Source organism: Oncorhynchus tshawytscha, linkage group LG16 (genome assembly GCF_018296145.1).
Source record: "Oncorhynchus tshawytscha isolate Ot180627B linkage group LG16, Otsh_v2.0, whole genome shotgun sequence".
Taxonomy (NCBI): domain Eukaryota; kingdom Metazoa; phylum Chordata; class Actinopteri; order Salmoniformes; family Salmonidae; genus Oncorhynchus; species Oncorhynchus tshawytscha.
Window position 1 is genome coordinate 649,764 of NC_056444.1, and position 17,244 is coordinate 667,007.

Consider the following 17,244-nt stretch of genomic DNA (forward strand, 5'->3'; position numbering starts at 1 on the left):
GATGATCTTTATGGCCTTCCTGTGACATCGGGTGGTGTAGGTGTCCTGGAGGGCAGGTAGTTTGCCTCCGGTGATGCGTTGTGCAGACCTCACTACCCTCTGGAGAGCCTTATGGTTGTGGGCGGAGCAGTTGCTGTACCAGGCGGTGATACAGCCCGACAGGATGCTCTCGATTGTGCATCTGTAAAAGTTTGTGAGTGTTTTTGGTGACAAGCCAAATTTCTTCAGCCTCCTGAGGTTGAAGAGGCGCTGCTGCGCCTTCTTCAACACGCTGTCTGTGTGGGTGGACCATTTCAGTTTGTCCGTGATGTGTACGCCGAGGAACTTTACACCTTCTCCACTACTGTCCCGTCGATGTGGACAGGGGGCTGCTCCCTCTGCTGTTTCCTGAAGTCCACAATCATCTCCTTTGTTTTGTTGATGTTGAGTGTGAGGTTATTTCCCTGACACCACACTCCGAGGGCCCTCACCTTCTCCCTGTAGGCCGTCTCATCGTTGTTGGTAATTAAACCTACCACTGTAGTGTTGTCTGCAAACTTGATGATTGAGTTGGAGGCGTGCGTGGCCACGCAGTCATGGGGGAACAGGGAGTACAGGAGAGGGCTGAGAACACACCCTTGTGGAGCCCCAGTGTTGAGGATCAGCGGGGTGAAGACTTTGTTACCTACACTCACCACCTGGGGGTGGCCCGTCAGGAAGTCCAGGACCCAGTTGCACATGGCGTGGTCGAGACCCATGGTCTCAAGCTTAATGACGAGTTTGGAGGGTACTATGGTGTTAAATGCTGAGCTGTAGTCGATGAACAGCATTCTCACGTAGGTATTCCTAGGGTGTCAGGTAGAGTGGAGGTGATATGGTCCTTGACTCGTCTCTCAAAGCACTTCATGATGACGGAAGTGAGTGCAACGGGCCGATAGTCATTTAGGTCAGTTACCTTCGCTATCTTGGGAACAAGAACAATGGTGGCCCTCTTGAAGCATGTGGGAACAGCAGACTTGGATAAGGATTGATTGAATATGTCCATAAACACACCAGCCAGCTGGTCTGCGCATGCTCTGAGGGCGTGGCTGGGGATGCTGTCTGGGCCGGCTGCCATCAATCCACGGTTTCTGGTTGGGGAATGTTTTAATAGACACCGATGCACTTGCTTAATACACTCGGTCACCGAATCAGCGAAGTCATCTATGTTATTGTCCAACGCTATGCGTAACATATCCCAGTCCACGTGATTGAAGCAATCTTGAAGCGTGGAATCCGATTGGTCGGAATAGCGTTGAACAGACCTGAGCACGGGCGCTTCCTGTTTTAGTTTCTGTCTATAGGCTGGGAGCATCAAAATGGAGTCGTGGTCAGATTTTCCGAAAGGAGGGTGGGGGAGGGCTTTATATGCATCGCGGAAGTTAGAATAACAATGATCCAAGGTTTTGCCAGCCCGGGTCGCGCATTCGTATGCTGATAAAATTTAGGGAGCCTTGTTTTCAGATTAGCCTTGTTAAAATCCCCAGCTATAATAAATGCAGCCTCAGGATATGTGGTTTCCAGTTTACATAGAGTCAAATGAAGTTATTTCAGGGCCATTGATGTGTCTGCTTGGGGGGGATATTCACGACTGTGATTATGATCGAAGAGAATTCTCTTGGTAGATAATGCGGTTGGCATTTGATTGTAAGGAATTCTATGTCAGGTGAACAAAAGGACTTCTGTATGTTGTTATGATCACACTACGTCTCGTTAATCATAAGGCATACCCACCCACCCTTCTTCTTACCAGAGAGATGTTTGTTTCTGTCGGCGCGATGCGTGAAGAAGCCAGGTGGCTGTACTGACTCTGATGACGTATCCAGAGTGAGCCATGTTTCTGTGAAACAAAGAACGTTACAGTCTCTGATGTCTCTCTGGAAGGCAACCCTTGCTCGGATTTCATCAACCTTGTTGTCAAGAGACTGGACATTGGTGAGTAGTAAACTCGGGAGCGGTGCGCGATGTGTCCGTCTACGGAGCCTGACCAGAAGACCGCTCCGTCTGCCCCTTCTGCGGCGCCGTTGTTTTGGGTCGCCGGCTGGGGTCCGATCAATTGTCCTGGGTGGTGGACCAAACAGGGGATCCGCTTCGGGAAAGTCGTATATGTAATAAATACATTGTATGTTATAAAACCTAATATTGCCTGGGGTAACAATGTAAGAAATAACACATAAAAAAACTAAATACGGCATAGTTTCCTAGGAAAGCGAAGCGAGGCGGCCATCTCTGTCGGCGCCGGAAGTGCCCTCAAAGCTCATCAATAAGCTAAGGACCCTGGGACTAAACACCTCGCTCTGCAACTGGATCCTGGACTTCCTGACGGGCCGCCCCCAGGTGGTAAGGATAGGTAGCAACACATTCGCCACGCTGATCCTTAACATGGGGGCCCTTCAGGGGTGCGTGCTCAGTCCCCTCCTGTACTCCCTGTTCACACATGACTGCACGGCCAGGCACGACTCCAACACCATCAATAAGTTTGCAGATGACACAACAGTGGTAGGCCTGATCACCGACAATGATGAGACAGCCTATAGGGAGGTGGTCAGAGACCTGGCCGTGTGGTGCCAGGACATCAACCTCTCCCTCAACGTGATCAAAACTAAGGAGATGATTGTGGACCACAGGAAAAAGAAGACCGAGCATGCCCCCATTCTCATCAACGGGGCTGCAGTGGAGCAGGTTGAAAGCTTCAAGTTCCTTAGAGTCCACATCACCAACAAACTAACATGGTCCAAGCACACCAAGAAAGTCATAAAGAAGACACGACAAAACCTATTCCCCCTCAGGAGACTGAAATGATTTGGCATGGGTCCTCAGATCCTCAAAAGGTTCTGCAGCTGCACCATCGAGACCATCCTGACTGGTTGCATCACTGCCTGGTATGGCAACTGCTCGGCCCCCGACCGCAAGGCACTACAGAGGGTAGTGTGAATGGCCCAGTACATCACTGGGGCCAAGCTTCCTGCCATCCAGGACCTCTATACCAGGCAGTGTCAGAGGAAGGCCCTAAAAATGGTCAAGGACTCCAGCCACCCTAGTCATAGACTGTTCTCTCTGCTAGTGCATGGCAAGCGGTACCGGAGCGCCAAGTCTAGGTCCAAGAGGCTTCTAAACAGCTTCTACCCCCAAGCCATGAGACTCCTGTACACCTAATCAAATGGCTACTCAGACAATCTTTTACACAGCTGATACTCTCTGTTGTCATCTATGCATAGTCGCTTTAATAACTCTACCTTCATGTACATATTACCTCAACTAACCAGTGCCCCCACATATTGACTCTTTACCGGTACCCCCCTGTATATGGTCTCGCTACTGTTATTTTACTGCTGCTCTTTAATGACTGGTTATTTTTTATTCTTATCCATATTTCTTTTAAACTGCATTGTTGGTTAGGGGTTCGTAAGTAAGCATTTCACTCTGAGGTCTACTCCTGTTGTAGTCGGCGCATGTGACTAACAAAATGTGATTTGATTTGACCGGCTAAAGAGATGAACACAGACAGTAAGTCACTGACAGGCTGAAGAGATGAACACAGACAGGAAGTCACTGACAGGCTGAAGAGATGAACACAGACAGGAAGTCACTGACAGGCTGAAGAGATGAACACAGACAGGAAGTCACTGACAGGCTGAAGAGATGAACACAGACAGGAAGTCACTGACAGGCTGAAGAGATGAACACAGACAGGAAGTCACTGACAGGCTGAAGAGATGAACACAGACAGGAAGTCACTGACAGGCTGAATAGATGAACACAGACAGGAAGTCACTGACAGGCTGAAGAGATGAACACAGACAGTAAGTCACTGACAGGCTGAAGAGATGAACACAGACAGGAAGTCACTGACAGGCTGAAGAGATGAACACAGACAGGAAGTCACTGACAGGTCTGACAGGCTGAATAGATGAACACAGACAGGAAGTCACTGACAGGCTGAAGAGATGAACACAGACAGGAAGTCACTGACAGGCTGAAGAGATGAACACAAACAAGAAGTCACTGACAGGCTGAAGAGATGAACACAGACAGGAAGTCACTGACAGGCTGAAGAGATGAACACAAACAAGAAGTCACTGACAGGCTGAAGAGATGAACACAGACAGGAAGTCACTGACAGGCTGAAGAGATGAACACAGACAGTAAGTCACTGACAGGCTGAAGAGATGAACACAGACTGGAAGTCACTGACAGGCTGAAGAGATGAACACAGACAGTAAGTCACTGACAGGCTGAAGAGATGAACACAGACAGTAAGTCACTGACAGGCTGAAGAGATGAACACAGACAGTAAGTCACTGACAGGCTGAATAGATGAACACAGACAGGAAGTCACTGACAGGCTGAAGAGATGAACACAGACAGTAAGTCACTGACAGGCTGAAGAGATGAACACAGACTGGAAGTCACTGAAGTCACTGACAGGCTGAAGAGATGAACACAGACAGTAAGTCACTGACAGGCTGAAGAGATGAACACAGACAGTAAGTCACTGACAGGCTGAAGAGATGAACACAGACAGTAAGTCACTGACAGGCTGAAGAGATGAACACAGACAGGAAGTCACTGACAGGCTGAAGAGATGAACACAGACAGGAAGTCACTGACAGGCTGAAGAGATGAACACAGACAGGAAGTCACTGACAGGCTGAAGAGATGAACACAGACAGGAAGTCACTGACAGGCTGAAGAGATGAACACAGACAGACCACCTGCTCTACAATTTCATACATTCAGTTGGTTTACAGAACAGCTGGTTTACAGAACAGCAAGGTTTACATAACAGCAAGGTTTACAGAACAGCTAGGTTTACAGAACAGCTGGTTTACAGAACAGTTGGTTTACAGAACAGCTAGGTTTACAGAGCAGCTAGGTTTACAGAACAGCTAGGTTTACAGAACAGTTGGTTTACAGACCCTATCTGTTCTGCTACACATTGGGATAGTTTTCGCGGATGCTGATTAAGCCAAGTCCTAGACTAAAAGGAGGCTCAATGGAGAATCTCCATTGAAAGAACAGTGGCTTGCAAAAGTATTCACCCCCCTTGGCATTTTACCTATTTTGTTGCCTTACAATCTGGAATTAAAATTGATTTTTGAGGGGTTTGTATCATTTGATTTACACAACACTTTGAAGATGCAAAATCTTTTTTTATTGTGAAACAAACAAAAAATAAGACAAAAAAAACATAACTATTCACCCCCCAAAGTCAATACTTTGTAGAGCCACCATTTGAAGCATTTACAGCTGCAAGTCTTTTGGGGTATGTCTCTATAAGCTTGGCACATTTAATGGCAAAACTGCTCCAGCTCCTTCAAGTTGGATGGGCTCTGCTGGTGTACAGCAATATTTAAGCCATACCACAGATTCTCAATTGGATTGAGGTCTGGGCTTTGACTAGGCCATTCCAAGACATGTAAATGTTTCCCCTTAAACCACTTGAGTGTTACTTTAGCAGTATGCTTAGGGCCATTGTCCTGCTGGAAGGTGAACCTCCGTCCCAGTCTCAAAGACTGAAACAGGTTTCCTCAAGAATTTCCCTGTATTTAGATCCATCCATCATTCCTTCAATTCCAACCAGTTTCTCAGTCCCTGCCGATAAAAAACATCCCAACAGCATGATACTGCCACCACCATGCTTCACTGTGGGGATGGGGTTCTCGGCAGGATGAGAGGTGTTGGGTTTGCTCCAGACATAGCGTTTTCCTTGATGGCCAAAAACCTCAATTTTAGTCTCATCTGACCAGAGTACCTTCTTTTATGTGTATGGGGAGTCTCCCACATGCCTTTGGGTGAACAACAAACATGTTCTTATTTTTTCTTAAAGCATTGGCTTTTTCTGGCCTCTCTTCCATAAAGCCCAGCTCTGTGGAGTGTACGGCTTAAAGTGGTCCTATGGACAGATACTCCAATCTCTGCCGTGGAGCTTTGCAGCTCCTTCAGGGTTATATTTGGGGGTTATATTTGGTCTCTTTGTTGCCTCTCTGATTGATGCCCTCCTTGCCTGGTCCATGAGTTTGGCTCTCTCTTGGCAGGTTTGTTGTGGTGGCATATTCTTTCCATTTTGTATTAATGGATTTAATGGTGCTCCGTAGGATTTTCTAAGTTTAGGGTATTTATTTATGACCCAACACTGGTCTGTACTTCTCCACAACTTTGTCCCTGACCTGTTTGGAGAGAGTGATCTTCATGGTGGTCTTCATGGTGCCGCTTGCTTGGTGGTGCCCTTTGCTTAGTGGTGTTGCAGACTCTGGGGCCTTTCAGAACAGGTGTATATATACTGAGATTATGTGACACTTAGATTGCACACAGGTGGACTTTATTTAACAAATTATGAAAAGAGGGTGAATACATATGCACCAACCAATTTTCCATTTATAATGAATTTTGAATTTTTTGGAACAAGTAATTTTTTTCATTTCACTTCACCAATTTCACCAATGTCCATTATATGAAATCCCCCCAAAATCCATGTAAATTACAGGTTGTAATGCAACAAAATAGTAAAAACGCCAAGGGGGATGAATACTTTTGCAAGGCACTGTACGTTTTAGTCTTGGAAACCACCCAATTAAGCATAATGGTCAATAGTGGTTTCTTACACGGCAGGTCTGACGGAGGCCTGGAGGTCCAATCTGAGAGGTTCCAGATCCTGACCATGAGCCCTTTGAACCTTACCTGGGATACAGGACGACACCTGGAAAGACACACATGTGAGTACCAAACATAACATGGTGACAGAATCATGGCACATCAAATTTGGAAGGAACCATATTACCTTGGAATCAAGGCTCATGAAGCCCAAAGCGAAGGATACACAGGCAGCATTAGAGGTCAGTTCTGACAGGGTCAGGGGAGTGAAGGAGACGTGGATGGTGCTGCTGCCCCCTGCTGGGACATTCTGGAATAACAACAAGGTTATAAGACTGGTCAACATACCTGCTTTCCCGTCTACTGTATACAGCACAGTTAACGTGATGGTCTCTTAAAGATGGACATACTATCTGTTGTGGGGTGATGCAGTATGGGTAGTCTGCTGTAGAGTGATGCAGTATGGGTAGTCTGTTGTGTGTACTATCTGTTGTAGAGTGATGCTGTATGGGTAGTCTGCTGTATGTACTATCCAGAGATGGAAGAGGAAGAGAGACATATAGAGTCAATGAACTAAGCAGACCAGACCCAGCTGCTATCAAATTGGTGTCTAAGCAGACCAGACTAAGCTGCTCTCACATTGGTGTCTAAACAGACCAGAACCAGCTGCTACCTATTTGGTGCTTATGGGAGAGCCACTTCTTAACCCTTTACACTATGGCTAGGGCAACATTATAATGTTTGTTTCAGAAGAAAAATGAAATGCATATGCATACGCATGGTAGTAATTAAAAGGGAACAGTTTGGAGTTCATGAGAAAATTATTATACCAAATATGAGGACACAACAGTTCACCTGACACAAGACTGAAACCAAACATTACACAGTTGATTTTATGTACATTTTGATTACAAAATGTGAAAATATTCTGGATACATTCAGTAAAAGGGTAAGAATATTCCTGGAAGATGTGGGTTTGGTGCAGAGTGAGAGGAACAACTGGTGTCTCCAAGTGGCCACACCTCTCCAAACTGTGGGTTTCAATGCGAGGACTAACTGGTGTCTCCAAGTGGCCATACTTCTACAAAGTGTGCAGTTCCTAAGTAATTTCAATGCTATTTTCTGACTCAAAGAAGACACAAGAAGGCTCTTTTTAGAGCTCTCCAAGCTGTGCCGGTGAGGAAATAAATCAAGCACACTTGTAGTGGTTTTGAACACAGCCCCGCATCCCCGCAATCAGACGATTACTGTTGTTGTTTACGCAATGCAAAAACTGTCCATTCTTTCCCCACTGATTCCGCCAAGCCCGTTCCCTTGGCTGTGGTTTCACTAGATAGTAATTAGGGACAGTGTGAATCTCGTTCGTCCATTCATGCGCATCACTAATTAGATGACGAGGCACTTGGCTACCTTAATCGAGTCATACTCACTCCCGCCCTTTACTAGCGGTTCATTGAATTATTGAATTTCTTCACTTTGACTTGAAGAGCACTGGGCAGAAATCACTTCGCGTCATCACCCACCTTTGGCCTTTGCGATGCTTTGTTTTAATTAAACAGTCAGAATCCCCTGGTCCGCACCAGTTCTAAGTCAGCTACTAGGCGCGAACGGGGCCAGCGAACGGGGAAGCCGTAGCTGAAGAGTTCCGCGAGAAGGGCCCGACACGCGTCCAGAGTTGCCGCCGCCAACCGTCGGATCCAACCCCCCAATGGTTCGCTTTCGGCCCACCGGCAGACACCACCTCGATGAACCCCCTTGCGAGACCACGCACGAGAGACCACAAGATGGGCCGCTAAAATGGGTCACTAAAAACAATTCCACTTTATATAATGTTTACATACCCTACATTACTAATCTCATATGTATATACAGTATATGTATATACTGTACTCTATACCATCTACATCTATTGCCTATGCCCTTCGGCCATCCCTCATCCATATATTTATATGTACAAATTCTTATTCATCCCTTTACACTTGTGTGTATAAGGTAGTTGTTGTGAAATTGATAGATTACTTGTTAAGATATTACTGCACGGTCAGAACTAGAAGCACAAGCATTTCGCTACACTCACATTAACATCTGCTAACCATGTGTAGGTGACAAATAACATTTGATTTGATTTGATTTCTCAGATCGAGTTTAGTATGTGAAATCGGAGGGCCTGTTGTTCAGACCTTTGGCAGTCTCTATTTCAATTCTCGGGCCGACACTTTTCTCTGTATATATCAATGATGTCGCTCCTGCTGCTGGTGATTCTCTGATCCACCTCTACGCAGAAGACACCATTCTGTAAACTTCTGGCCCTTCTTTGGACACTGTTAACTAACCCCCAGACGAGCTTCAATGCCATACAACACTCTTTCCGTGACCTCCAACTGCTCTTAAATGCTAGTAAAACTAAGTGCATGCTTTTCAACCGTTTGCTGCCTGCACCCGCCGGCCCGACAAGCATCACTACCTTGGACGGTTCTGACCTAGAATATGTGGACAACTATAAATACCTAGGTGTCTGGTTAGACTGTAAACTCTCCTTCCAGACTCACAATAAGCATCTCCAATTCAAAATTAAATCTAGAATCGGCTTCCTATTTCGCAACAAAGCCTCCTTCACTCATGCTGCTAAATATTCCCTCGTAAAACGGACTATCCTACCGATCCTTGACTTCGGCGATGTCATTTACAAAATAGCCTCCAACACTCTACTCAGCAAATTGGATGCAGTCTATCACAGTGCCATCCATTTTGTCACCAAAGCCTCATATACTACCCACCACTGTGACCTGTATGCTCTCGTTGGCTGGCCCTCGCTTCATATTCGTTGCCAGACACACTGGCTCCAGGTTATCTATAAGTCTTTGCTAGGTAAAGCCCCGCCTTATCTCAGCTCACTGGTCACCAGAGCAACACCCACCCATAGCACGCGCTCCAGCAGGTATATTTCACTGGTCATCCCCAAAGCCAACTCCTCCTTTTGGCCGCCGTTCCTTTCAGTTCTCTGCTGCCAATGACTGGAACAAATTGCAAAAATCTCTGAAGCTGGAGACTTATATCTCCCTCACTAACTTTAAGCATCAGCTGTCAGAGCAGCTTACCGATCATTGCACCTGTACACAGCCCATCTGTAAATAGCACACCCAACTACCTCATCCCCATATTGTTATTTATTTTGCTCTTTTTCACCCCAGTATCTCTACTTGCACATCATCATCTGCAAATCTATCACTGCAGTGTTAATGCTAAATTATAATTATTTCATCTCTATGGCCTATTTATTGCCTTACCTCCCTAGTCTTATACATTTGCACACACTGTATATCAATTGTGTTATTGACTGTATGTTTGTTTTACTCCATGTGTAACTCTGTGTTGTTTGTGTCGCACTGCTTTGCTTTATCTTGGCCAGATCGCAGTTGTAAATGAGAACTTGTTCTCAACTGGCCACCTGGTTAAATAAAGGTGAAATAAAAAATTTAAAAAATAAAATAAAAATCACATCGATGGGACTCACTCATGACTGCACAGCCAGGCACGACTCTAACACCATCATTAAGTTTGCCGATGACACAACAGTCAACAACGACGAGACAGCCTATAGGGAGGAGGTCAGAGACCTGGCCGTGTGGTGCCAGGACAACAATCTCTCTCTCAACGTGATCAAGACAAAGGAGATGATTGTGGACTACAGGAAAAGGCAGGCCGAACAGGCCCCCAATCTCATTGACGGGCTGTAGTGGAGTGGGTCCAGAGTTTCACATTCCTTGGTGTCAATATCACCAACACACTATCATGGTCCAAACACACCAAGACAGTTGTGGAGAGGGCACAACAACACCTTTTCCCCCTCAGGAGACAGAAAAGATTTGGCATGTGTCTCCAGATACTCAAAAAGTTCTCCAGCTGCACCATCGAGAGCATCCTGACCAGTTGCATCACCGCCTGGTATGGCAACTGCTCGGCATCTGACCGTAAGGTGCTATATCGGGTAGTGCCTACGGCCCAGTACATCACTGGGGCCAAGCTTCCTGCCATCCAGGACCTCTATATTAGGCGGTGTCACAGGAAGGCCCAAAAAAAGACTCCAGTCACCCTAGTCATAGACTTTTTTCTCTACTACCACACGGCAAGCAATACTGGAGCGCCAAGTCTAGGTCCAAAAGGCTCCTTAATAGTTTCTACCCCCAAGCCATAAGACTGCTGAACAATTTATTAAATGGCCACCCGGACTATTTACACAGATCAGTTAGTCGGCAATCGCCTGCACTGTTGGCTGCAATGTCAAACAAGCCCTCCATCTGCTGTGGAGTGATGCAGTATGGGTAGTATGCTATACGTACTATCTGCTGTGGAGTGATGCAGTATGGGTAGTATGCTATACGTACTATCTGCTGTGGAGGGATGCAGTATGGGTAGTATGCTATATGTACTATCTGCTGTGGAGGGATGCAGTATGGGTAGTATGCTATACGTACTATCTGCTGTGGAGTGATGCAGTATGGGTAGTATGCTATATGTACTATCTGCTGTGGAGTGATGCAGTATGGGTAGTATGCTATATGTACTATCTGCTGTGGAGTGATGCAGTATGGGTAGTATGCTATACGTACTATCTGCTGTAGAGTGATGCAGTATGGGTAGTATGCTATATGTACTATCTGCTGTGGAGTGATGCAGTATGGGTAGTATGCTATGCGTACTATCTGCTGTGGAGTGATGCAGTATGGGTAGTATGCTATAGGTACTATCTGCTGTGGAGTGATGCAGTATGGGTAGTATGCTATATGTACTATCTGCTGTGGAGTGATGCAGTATGGGTAGTATGCTATACGTACTATCTGCTGTGGAGTGATGCAGTATGGGTAGTATGCTATATGTACTATCTGCTGTGGAGTGATGCAGTATGGGTAGTATGCTATACGTACTATCTGCTGTAGAGTGATGCAGTATGGGTAGTATGCTATATGTACTATCTGCTGTGGAGTGATGCAGTATGGGTAGTATGCTATACGTACTATCTGCTGTGGAGTGATGCAGTATGGGTAGTATGCTATATGTACTATCTGCTGTGGAGTGATGCAGTATGGGTAGTATGCTATATGTACTATCTGCTGTGGAGTGATGCAGTATGGGTAGTATGCTATATGTACTATCTGCTGTGGAGTGATGCAGTATGGGTAGTATGCTGTATGTACTATCTGCTGTGGAGTGATGCAGTATGGGTAGTATGCTATATGTACTATCTGCTGTGGAGTGATGCAGTATGGGTAGTATGCTATATGTACTATCTGCTGTGGAGTGATGCAGTATGGGTAGTATGCTATACGTACTATCTGCTGTGGAGTGATGCAGTATGGGTAGTATGCTATATGTACTATCTGCTGTGGAGTGATACAGTATGGGTAGTATGCTATATGTACTATCTGCTGTGGAGTGATGCAGTATGGGTAGTATGCTATACGTACTATCTGCTGTGGAGTGATGCAGTATGGGTAGTCGGAGGCGTTGCCTTCATGCGGCCTGATGAAGACAGAGAAGAGCCTCTTCTGAGGAGACGCAGAGTGGACAGATCCTTCCTCCTCCTCCTCCTCCTTAAGGTCCTACAGGTGAGAAGGAACAACCATTGATACATGCTTATGTAATGGTATCCGCAGTCACATCGTCACAACAGAATGCTTATCACAGTAACAACGTTGTACATGTTGTGATAATGTTGAACCCATACTTGTGGCACATTGTACATGTTGTGATCATGTTGAACCCATAATTGTTTTGGTAGAAATAAGTTGTCATGTCATTGAAGGACAGGTGTCTCCATCCACTCACAGACATGCTCTTGAGGGAGGAGCTTGTTCCCTCAGTGCTGGGTGTGTGGCTCCGGTCCCAAGTGGGCGGAGTATCATTAGACATGGCCCCGCCCCCAACCACCTCGTTGCCATCTGCGTCCTTCAGGGGAAAGGCGTCTCCGTAGGCAACCACCACATCCAGCAGCTTCCTGTCCTCCTGGTCCACGTTGTAGCTCTCCCAGTCCATACGGATATCTGACATAAAACACACAGCAATAATGTGTTCACACTTGACTAAAGTTTGTCACTTTAAGGAAACAGGTCCATCTGACAAGAGGATGTCTGAGGTGTCCAAAGCTGAGATCTTACCGTAGGGGCTTGTGTTGTTCAGACGTAGAGAGCGGGACACTGTGTCTCCTCCAGAGACGTGAGTACCAAACCTGAGAAGAGACAGGTAGGTAGGTAAAGCAGCAGATAGGTCATTGGGAGATTTATGAGGAAGTTATAGAACGTATCAGAAGATATAGTTACACTCAGCTACAGTACTAGGAATCCAGCTCACCGTATGATTGGTCCCTGGTTCTGTCTGTCTGGCTGTGGACCAATCATCTGGAAGTAAAGGGGACAGCCCATCACTGTCATCTGAATGGGGATCAGCTTGGGCTGGAGGTCCCCCACCTACCACAGAGACAGAAGACAGGTACAGACAGCTGCTACTACTACTGCTACTACTACTACTACCACTGACACTACTACTACTACTACTGCTACTGCTACTACTGCTACTACTTTTACAACTACTACCACTACTACTACTGCTACTACTGCTACTACTTTTACAACTACTACCACTACTACTACTACTGCTACTACTGCTGCTACTGCTACTACTTTTACAACTACTACCACTACTACTACTGCTACTACTGCTACTACTTTTACAACTACTACCACTACTACTACTAGTACTACTAGTACTTTTACAACTACTACCACTACTACATACTATTACTACCATTACTACTACTACATTATATTACTACCACTACTACTACATAATATTACTACTACTACTACTACTACATAACATTACTACCACTACTGCTTTTACAACTACATAATATTACTACCACTACTACTACATACTATTACTACTACTACCACTACTTCTACTACCACTACTACTTCATACTATTACTACTACTACTACTACTACTACATAACATTACTACCACCACTACTACCACTGCTTTTACAACTACTACCATTACTACTACATAATATTACTACCACTACTACTACATACTATTACTACTACTACCACTACTTCTACTACTACTACATACTATTACTACCACTACTACTACTACTACTACTACTACTACTACTACTGCCATTACTACTACATAATATTACTACCACTACTACTACATACTATTACTACTACTACCACTACTTCTACTACCACTACTACTACTACATACTATTACTACCACCACTACTATTACTACTACTACCACTACTACTACATACTATTACCACTACTACCACTACTTCTACTACATACTACTACTACCACTACTACTACATACCACTACTACTACTACTACTGCTACTACTACTACAACTACTACTACTACGTTTACAACTACTACCACTACTACATACTATTACTACCACCACTACCACTACTATTACATAATATTACTACCACTACATACTACTACTATTACTACTACTACATACTATTACTACCACTACTACTACATACTATTACTACTACTACCACTACTACTACTACATACTATTACTACCACTACTACTATTACTACTACTACATACTATTACCACTACTTCTACTACATACTACTACATACCACTACTACTACTACTACTACAACTACTACTACTACTACTGCTACTACAACTACAACCACTACTACATACTATTACTACCACTACTACGACTACATTATATTACTACCACTACTACGACTACATTATATTACTACCACTACTACTACGTACTACCACTACTACTACTACATACTATTACTACCACTACTACATACTATTACTACCACTACTTCTACTACATACTATTACTACCACCACTACTACTACTACATACTACAACTACCACTACTACTACATAATATTACTACCACTACTACATACTATTACTACCACTACTACTACTACTACTGCTACTACTACTACTACTACTAAAACTTTTACAACTACTACATTATATTACTACCACTACTACTACATACTAGCACTACTACTACTACATACTATTACTACCACCACTAGTACTACTACATACTACTACTACCACCACTAGTACTACTACATACTACTACTACCACCTCTACTACATAATATTACTACCACTACATACTACTACCATTACTACTACTATATACTATTACTACCACTACTACTACTACTACATACTATTACTATCACTACTACATACTATTACTACCACTATTACTACTGCTACTACCACTATTACTACATACTATTACTACCACTACATACTACTACCATTACTACTACTATATACTATTACTACCACTACTACTACTACTATATACTATTACTACCACTACTACATACTACTACTACCACTATTACTACCACTACTACTACATACTACCACTACTATTACTACCACTACTACTACATACTACCACTACTACTACTACATACTATTACTACCACTACTTCTACTACATACTATTACTACCACCACTAGTACTACTACATACTACTACTACCACTACTACTACATAATATTACTACCACTACATACTACTACCATTACTACTACTACATACTATTACTACCGCTACTACTACTACTACATACTATTACTACCACTACTACCGCATACTATTACTACCACTACTACATACTATTACTACCACTACTACCGCATACTATTACTACCACTACTACATATTATTACTACCACTACTACTACTACATACTATTACTATTACCACTACTACTACTACATACTATTACTACCACTACTACGACATACTACAACTACTATTACTACGACTACATAATATTACTACCACTACTACTACATACTACTACTGCTATTACTACTACTACTACTACTCAATACTATTACTACCACTACCACATACTACATACTATTACTACCACTACGACTACTACTGATACAAACTATTACTACCACTACTACTGGTAAAGATACCTACTACTACTAGTATTAGGGGTTAGTATTCGGGGTTAGTTTTAGAGTTAGTAGAAGGGGTTAGGGGTTAGTATTAGGGGTTAGGGGTTAGTATTAGGGGTTAGTATTAGGGGTTTAGTATTAGGGGTTAGGGGTTAGTATTAGGGGTTTAGTATTAGGGGTTAGGGGTTAGTATTAGGGGTTAATATTAGTGGTTAGGGGTTAGTATTAGGGGTTAGTGTTAGGGGTTAATGTTAGTGGTTAGGGGTTAATATGAGTGGTTAGGGGTTAGTATTAGTTGTTAGGGGTTAGTATTAGTGGTTAGTATTAGGGATTAGTATTATGGGTTAGGGGTTAATATTAGGGGTTGGTACTAGGGGTTAGTATTATGGGTTAGGGGTTAGTATTAGGGGTTAGTATTAGGGGTTAGGGGTTAGTATTAGGGGTTTAGTATTAGGGGTTAGTATTAGGGGTTAGCATTAGTGGTTAGGGGTTAGTATTAGGGGTTAGCATTAGTGGTTAGGGGTTAGTATTAGGGGTTAGCATTAGTGGTTAGGGGTTAGTATTAGGGGTTAATATTAGTGGTTAGGGGTTAGTATTAGGGGTTAGTGTTAGGGGTTAATATTAGTGGTTAGGGGTTAGTGTTAGGGGTTAGAGTTAGGGGTTAGTATTAGGGGTTAATATGAGTGGTTAGGGGTTAGTATTAGTTGTTAGGGGTTAGTGTTAGGGGTTAGTATTAGTGGTTAGTATTAGGGATTAGTATTATGGGTTAGGGGTTAATATTAGTGGTTAGGGGTTAGTATTAGGGGTTAGTGTTAGGGGTTAATGTTAGTGGTTAGGGGTTAATATGAGTGGTTAGGGGTTAGTATTAGTTGTTAGGGGTTAGTGTTAGGGGTTAGTATTAGTGGTTAGTATTAGGGATTAGTATTATGGGTTAGGGGTTAATATTAGGGGTTGGTACTAGGGGTTAGTATTATGGGTTAGGGGTTAGTATTAGGGGTTAGTATTAGGGGTTAGGGGTTAGTATTAGGGGTTTAGTATTAGGGGTTAGTATTAGGGGTTAGCATTAGTGGTTAGGGGTTAGTATTAGGGGTTAGCATTAGTGGTTAGGGGTTAGTATTAGGGGTTAGCATTAGTGGTTAGGGGTTAATATTAGTGGTTAGGGGTTAGTATTAGGGGTTAGTGTTAGGGGTTAATATTAGTGGTTAGGGGTTAGTGTTAGGGGTTAGAGTTAGGGGTTAGTATTAGGGGTTAATATGAGTGGTTAGGGGTTAGTATTAGTTGTTAGGGGTTAGTGTTAGGGGTTAGTATTAGTGGTTAGTATTAGGGATTAGTATTATGGGTTAGGGGTTAATATTAGGGGTTAGTATTAGGGGTTAGCATTAGTGGTTAGGGGTTAGTATTAGGGGTTAACATTAGTGGTTAGGGGTTAGTATTAGGGGTTAGCATTAGTGGTTAGGGGTTAGTATTAGGGGTTAATATTAGTGGTTAGGGGTTAGTATTAGGGGTTAGTATAAGGGGTTAGTGTTAGGGGTTAGTATTAGGGGTTAGGGTTTAGTATTAGGGGTTAGTATTAGGGGTTAGTATAAGGGGTTAGGGGTTAGTGTTAGGGGTTAGGGTTTAGTATTA

General features: G+C 43.7%; 1 protein-coding gene across 2 annotated transcripts in view; it reads right to left on the reverse strand.

Annotated features, from left to right (window-relative positions):
• The window catches only part of dlec1 (DLEC1 cilia and flagella associated protein), an 81,322-nt gene that overhangs the window by 15,579 nt on the left and 48,499 nt on the right, over positions 1-17,244 (reverse strand). For both annotated transcript variants that reach the window (XM_042298658.1, XM_042298657.1), the window contains exons 27-32: positions 12,961-13,076; positions 12,768-12,838; positions 12,439-12,653; positions 12,078-12,212; positions 6,800-6,922; positions 6,624-6,718 (exon numbers count right to left, since the gene is read on the reverse strand). In XM_042298658.1, the coding sequence (XP_042154592.1) occupies positions 6,624-6,718; positions 6,800-6,922; positions 12,078-12,212; positions 12,439-12,653; positions 12,768-12,838; positions 12,961-13,076 (755 nt within the window). The remainder of the gene's footprint in view (positions 1-6,623; positions 6,719-6,799; positions 6,923-12,077; positions 12,213-12,438; positions 12,654-12,767; positions 12,839-12,960; positions 13,077-17,244) is intronic.